Genomic DNA, 7,500 nt, shown 5'->3' on the forward strand with positions numbered 1-7,500 from the left:
GAAGTTCTGGTAGCCACAAAGGAACAGCGTCGCACCTAGGGCGATGACGATCGCTTTGACGTACCTCAGGATCCTCAGGTTGGTTAGCATGGAGGAAAGGAACTGGGTGAAGTTCGCCCGAACTCTTGAAAACGCGCTACTGCTAGACCCATTCTGTCGGTCAGTTTGTGTCACCTTCCTCTGATGCCGCGGTCCCAATTTCGAGTGCCACTCGACGGGATGAAAAACGGTGGCTGCGACGAAGCAGTTCAGCACTATGCCGCCGAGGATGAGCGTGGCTCCCTTATAGGCGTATTGGTCCTGTAGCCACTTGACGAGGGGAGGGGCCACTATCTGGCCGCTCGAGTCTAAGGCCATGATGATGCCACTGGCCAGGCCTCTTCGGCGGTTGAAGTAATAGGGGACGATGATGTAGCTGATGTTCAGCAACATGCCGCAGCTGATGCCTGGAAATAGAATAAAGCCAAGTTTAATGATTTTACAGCTCTAGTCATTTACACCTTTATTTAGCAAGAATATCTAGAATTTAGGAGCCCCACTACTTGACTCTATTTAATATTTTGTACATATCACTTTAAGAAAGTGTTTAAGCATAGTAATTCTACTGGAAGAGTTTCTTTTTAAAGATATAGTTTCAAAAGGCTCAAACTCAACGGTTTTGAATGCATTCAAACTCAACACCAAATCTTCTCATCTTAAAATCAACATCAAATTGCGCTGCTCTTAACAAGAAAACACCCTGCCTTCAAAATCAGCCATCCACATACCAGCTAAGAGAGAGAATGTGAAATAGAGGACCCATATGGCGTTGGCGAAGGCTGAGGACACCGTTGCGGCGAAGAGCATGAGTGAGGCCACCATGGCAATGCGCCTCCAGCCGAACTCCTGGATCAGGGAAGCGAGTGGAAGACCCGTCACGCAAAAGAAGAACGTGAACATGTTGATCATCCAGCCTGTTGTCAACGACGAGGCCCCTCGGTCGAGCAGGAAGCCGGAGAAGATGATGCCGAAGCACTGGCCGATGGTGTCGACCGACATCTAGGAAGATTCGACATTAGATGTTATTGATGATTATAATTTTTGATGAATAAATAAAAATTATCAATCATGTCATGAGAAGATATGAACAGTATATTGGGAGGAGAGTGATGGAAATGGAGGTAAAGGGAAGGAGAAGGAGAGGGAGACCAAAGCGAAGGTGGATGGACTGTATCAAGGATGACCTTCGATCAAAGGGATTAACCGGTGATGTAGTGTGGGACAGAGGTAGATGGAGAACGTTGGCCAGAAACATCGACCCCACATAAAAGTGTGAAAACATGCGGACAAAGAAGAAGAAGAAGTGATGGAAATGGAGGTACAGGGAAGAAGGAGATGGAGACCAAAGCGAAGGTGGATGGGCTTGTATCAAGGATGACATTCGATTAAAGGGATTAACCGGTGATGAAGTGTAGGACAGAGGTAGATGGAGAACGCTGGCCAGAAACATTGACCCCACATAAAAGTGGGAAAAGCTGCAGACAAAGAGGAAGAAATTAAATTTTTCAATGGGGTCTTTTATTTTTTAGGGGAACAGATTTAATTTCAAAATCAATCTTTATTAATTAATCTGATAGATTGATAATGCCAGAAGACAGCAAATTCTATTCCTGAAGAAAATGTGATGAAATTATAGTGGTCTGTGACAAAACTATGATTGTGCTTATGATTCTTCATTTAACGGTATTTCTAGAAATTTTCATATTGAAAATTTATCAAATGTGGAGATATTTGCAGTTTTTCATGCATAATATAAATAAACTACATAAATTTTATTTTTAGAGGGGGTTAATATTTAATGTTAAAATTGTTCTCTATTATTCTGATAGTTTGATAATGCCAGGAGCCGACAAATTCTATTACTAAGGATGAAGTAAGGAAATTATAGTGGTCTGTATCAAAACTATGATCCTTCATTTAACGGTATTTCTTGAAATTTCCGTATTGAAAATCAATTATATGTGGAGATATTTGCAGTTTTTCATGTCTAAAATTAATAAACTACATAAGAACATTTTGTTCAACACAGTTATATACCAATGTCTTCAGTTAGCAATACATGGAAAAATATAACTTTTCAGATTTGGTGTGTTTGCATAATTTACGGCATTAAGAACAACATCTCTGAACGTTTACTAGACACTTGACTAATCAAATTCTATCTAACTAACTTGAAGGTTTAAAGGTCGCTCATGAATGATAAAGGCGTAAGTCTAAAAACATATCCAAGTAATACGACAATATTTTACTTCCCTTTGAGAAAGACTTTAGTTCTTCAAAGGGAACATTCACATAAAAAAAAAAAAATATTATGGTTGAAATATGTTGAAACCTTAACGTAATGAAGCTGCTGACGAAGAAAACAAAGCCACGGGTAATGTGGTTAGAGCGAATGCAGCTATTCAAGTCAACATTAACTGGATTGACCAAAAAAAAAAAAAAAAAAAAAATTTACTACTTCATTTGAATTCAAATATTAACTGGGATACTTTTCCCTGTTGGAGCCCTTTAGCTTATAACAGCCTGCCTTTCACACTAGGGTTGCAGCTTAGTTAGTAATAATAATAATAATAATAATAATAATAATAATAATAATAATAATAATAATAATAAGGCTTACAGCATACTGCTTTTCCAACTAGAGTTGTAGCTTAGATAATAATAATAATAATAATAATAATAATAATAATAATAATAATAATAATAATAATAATAATAATAATAATAATAATAATAATAATAACAATAATAATAATAACGTTCAACACGGATTAATTTAGTAAAAAACTTTAACCTACTAGTGGACCTTGTAATACCTCACCAAGATTATTCGTCATACTACAACTAAAGCTATCACCATGCGAATACCGAGAGACACCAACGACTTGATAGAACTGTTTATTACATACTGGCTTCACAATGACCCAAGTTCATACGCACCGTCCGTGAATAAGAGTGAATTATTATCTCCTTGAATCTAGCAATGACCAGATCTGTTACAGCATCACTTCAAGGACCTAACGTCTGAGTGGAAGACCCCGACTTCATTGCCTTTCTTAAGCAGAATAAAATGCCACTTTTTCTCTTAAGGTATTGCTAAGCAATTTTTTTTTTTAACTGCATAGTTCTTTTAGCGATGACTAACTCTTATCTTAGAGATTAACTTCTATTTTTAATGGATAATTTTAGAACAAGATTTTAACATGGTACATTGGTTAAACTAATTGTACTACAATAAACTTAACAATTGTCATTTCAGGATTACAAAAATGTTTCTTAATGTAATTCTAAGAGAAACATAAATTTTTAAGAGAAACATAATAACTAAGACTCAGAAGTAATGTACAGTACAGCCAAGTTCAAAAGTAAGCGAACACATTCGTACGCAATTGAACATAATGCCTTCCAAACTGGGTAAATCGTGGTCTTTGATAGTCGGCAGACTATTGAATTTGACTATACTACATCTATATTTTATATAGCTACCTTAACAACCGTACAAATGTGTAATTGCTTTTAATTGAACTAAAAGAAATGGTAGAAATTCATCTTATATTCTTCAGAAAACTTACCAGAACGACGGACGCAGCGGCCACAACAATCCATCCCCACCCTCCATCAGGAGCCATGTCCTCTTCGGCGAAACCCGACTGCGTCTTTGACTCCTGCTGGCTACTGCTAATGAGTTTCTCTCTCCCTTTCTCATCTTCCTCATTATCGAGTATCTTCAAGAGCTCCTCGTTATTCTCAGACGCTTCCGGACAGTACTTGACAGAGTCATACTTATCCTCCTTTACGATCCCGTTTTCGGAGATGAGTTTGGATTCGACGTCAGACTTGGAACCATTTGCGAGAATTGGGGAGTTTTGAGTTACGTCTTCGCCATTGTCTACGGGATTCTCAGACGGCGTGATTGATGGAACAGTTTCTTCGTGTGTGCCAGAATGTTCTTTCATTGTTAATCATTTACGTTAGTATTATCTGAAATATGAGAAAAAAGAAATGGATATTAACAAGCTATTTCTGTGGTTCTCGGGATTATCTAAGTTATGAGAAAAAAAATTATGGGTATTAACAATCTATTTTAGTTGTTCTTACTTAAGGTGGTTCTGAAGTAAAAAGCGGGAAATGGAGGTTTTATTCCACTATACGTAAAAAAAAAAAAAAAAAAAAAAAAAAAAAAAAAAAAAAATCTCGTATTAAGTAGTAGTTAAAACATTGGATCTTGTTTTATGAGGGCTTTCATTCAACTCCCTAAGACTATTATGGGTCATAAATGCTGCCCCTGAACCAACTGAGAGAGATAATTATACTCCTCTCTCTCTCTCTCTCTCTCTCTCTCTCTCTCTCTCTCTCTCTCTCTCTCTCTCTCTCTCTCTCTCTCTCTCTCTCTCCAAGTAGATACATTCTGTAAACAAGATATTTGTTGTTTTTTGGTTAATCCTGAAATCCAAAAATCCCACATCCCGAATTCAACTTCCTCGTTACCATCTGGTTAATTCTGAAATCCCACATCCCGAATTCAACTTCTTTGTTAACATCTGGTTAATTCTGAAATCCCATATCCCGAATTCACCTTCTTCGTTAACATCTGGTTAATCCTGAAATCCCACATCCCGAATTCAACTTCTTTGTTAACATATGGTTAATCCTGAAGTCCCACATCCCGAATTCAACTTCTTCGTTAACATCTGATTAATTCTGAAATCCCACATCCCGAATTCAACTTCTTTGTTAACATCTGGTTAATTCTGAAATCCCATATCCCGAACTCACCTTCTTCGTTAACATCTGGTTAATCCTGAAATCCCACATCCCAAATTCAACTTCTTCGTCAACATCTGGTTAATTCTGAAATCCCACATCCCGAATTCACCTTCTTCGTTAACATCTGGTTAATCCTGAAATCCCACATCCCGAATTCAACTTCTTCGTTAACATCTGGTTAATTCTGAAATCCCACATCCCGAATTCACCTTCTTTGTTAACATCTGGTTAATCCTGAAATCCCACATCCCAAATTCAACTTCTCTGTTAACATCTGGTTAATCCTGAAATCCCACATCCCAAATTCAACTTCTTCGTTAACATCTGGTTAATCCTGAAATCCCACATCCCGAATTCAACTTCTTCGTTAACATCTGGTTAATTCTGAAATCCCACATCTCGAATTCAACTTCTTCGTTAACATCTAGTTAATTCTGAAATCCCACATCCCGAATTCACCTTCTTCGTTAACATCTGGTTAATTCTGAAATCCCACATCCCAAATTCAACTTCTCTGTTAACATCTGGTTAATCCTGAAATCCCACATCCCGAATTCAACTTCTTTGTTAACATCTGGTTAATCCTGAAATCCCACATCCCGAATTCAACTTCTTCGATAACATCTGGTTAATTCTGAAATCCCACATCTCGAATTCAACTTCTTCGTTAACATCTAGTTAATTCTGAAATCCCACATCCTGAATTCACCTTCTTCGTTAACATCTGGTTAATTCTGAAATCCCACATCCCGAATTCAACTTCTTCATTAACATCTGGTTAATTCTGAAATCCCACATCCCGAATTCACCTTCTTTGTTAACATCTGGTTAATCCTGAAGCCCCACATCCAGAATTCAACTTCTTCGTTTACATCTGGTTAATTCTGAAATCCCACATCCCGAATTCACCTTCTTCGTTAACATCTGGTTAATCCTGAAATCCCATATCCCGAACTCACCTTCTTCGTTACCATCTGGTTAATCCTGAAATCCCACATCCCGAATTCAACTTCTTCGTTAACATCTGGTTAATTCTGAAATCCCACATCCCGAATTCACCTTCTTCGTTAACATCTGGTTAATTCTGAAATCCCACATCCCGAATTCAACTTCTTCGTTAACATCTGGTTAATCCTGAAATCCCACATCCCGAATTCAACTTCTTCATTAACATCTGGTTAATTCTGAAATCCCAAATCCCGAATTCAACTTCTCTGTTAACATCTGGTTAATTCTGAAGTCCCACATCCCGAATTCAACTTCTCTGTTAACATCTGGTTAATCCTGAAGGCCCACATCCCGAATTCAACTTCTTCGTTTACATCTGGTTAATTTGAAATCCCACATACCGAATTCAACTTCTTCGTTAACATCTGGCTAATTCTGAAATCCCACATCCCGAATTCACCTAATTTTTTAACATATGGTTAATCCTGAAATCCCACATCCCGAATTCACCTTCTTCGTTAATATCTGGTTAATTCTGAAATCCCACATCCCGAATTCAACTTCTTCGTTAACATCTGGTTAATTCTGAAATCCCACATCCCGAATTCAACTTCTTCGTTAACATCTGGTTAATCCTGAAATCCCATATCCCGAACTCACCTTCTTCGTTAACATCTGGTTAATTCTGAAATCCCACATCCCAAATTCACCTTCTTCGTTAACATCTGGTTAATCCTGAAATCCCACATCCCGAATTCAACTTCTTCGTTAACATCTGGTTAATCCTGAAATCCCACATCCAGAATTCACCTTCTTCGTTAACATCTGGTTAATCCTGAAATCCCAAATCCTGAATTCAACTTCTCTGTTAACATCTGGTTAATCCTGAAATCCCAAATCCCAAATTCAACTTCTCTGTTAACATCTGGTTAATCCTGAAATCCCAAATCCCGAATTCAACTTCTCTGTTAACATCTGGTTAATCCTGAAATCCCACATCCCGAATAAACCTTCTCTGTTAACATCTGGTTAATCCTGAAATCCCAAATCCTGAATTCAACTTCTCTGTTAACATCTGGTTAATCCTGAAATCCCAAATTCCGAATACCACTTCTCTGTTAACATCTGGTTAATCCTGAAATCCCAAATCCCGAATTCAACTTCTTCATTAACATCTGGTTAATCCTGAAATCCCAAATCCCAAATTCAACTTCTTTGTTAACATCTGGTTAATCTTGAAATCCTAAATCCCAGATCCCGAATTCAACTTCTTCATTAACATCTTGTTAATCCTGAAATCCCAAGTCCCGAATTCAAGTTCTTCGTTAACATCTGGTTAATCCTGAAATTTCAAATCCCAAATCCTGAATTCAAGTTCTTCGTTAACATCTGGTTAATCCTGAAATCCCAAATCCCGAATTCAACTTCTTCATTAACATCTGGTTAATCCTGAAATCCCAAATCCCAAATTCAACTTCTTTGTTAACATCTGGTTAATCTTGAAATCCTAAATCCTAGATCCCGAATTCAACTTCTTCATTAACATCTTGTTAATCCTGAAATCCCAAGTCCCGAATTCAAGTTCTTCGTTAACATCTGGTTAATCCTGAAATCCCAAATCCCGAATTCAACTTCTTCGTTAACATATGGTTAATCCTGAAATCCTAAATCCCAGATCCCGAATTCAACTTCTTCATTAACATCTTGTTAATCCTGAAATCCCAAGTCCCGAATTCAACTTCTTCA

The 7,500-nt window shown here is 37.5% G+C and overlaps 1 protein-coding gene across 2 annotated transcripts in view; it reads right to left on the reverse strand.

Moving 5' to 3' along the window:
- The window catches only part of LOC137652401 (monocarboxylate transporter 12-B-like), a 21,075-nt gene that overhangs the window by 6,315 nt on the left and 7,260 nt on the right, over nt 1–7,500 (reverse strand). For both annotated transcript variants that reach the window (XM_068385790.1, XM_068385791.1), the window contains exons 2-4: nt 3,612–4,020; nt 768–1,038; nt 1–446 (exon numbers count right to left, since the gene is read on the reverse strand). The exon at nt 1–446 is cut by the window's left edge and continues 190 nt beyond it. In XM_068385790.1, coding sequence (XP_068241891.1) covers nt 1–446; nt 768–1,038; nt 3,612–3,995 — 1,101 coding nt within the window. In that variant the 5' untranslated portion in view covers nt 3,996–4,020. The remainder of the gene's footprint in view (nt 447–767; nt 1,039–3,611; nt 4,021–7,500) is intronic.

This window comes from Palaemon carinicauda, chromosome 13 (assembly GCF_036898095.1).
Source record: "Palaemon carinicauda isolate YSFRI2023 chromosome 13, ASM3689809v2, whole genome shotgun sequence".
Classification (NCBI taxonomy): Eukaryota; Metazoa; Arthropoda; class Malacostraca; order Decapoda; family Palaemonidae; genus Palaemon; species Palaemon carinicauda.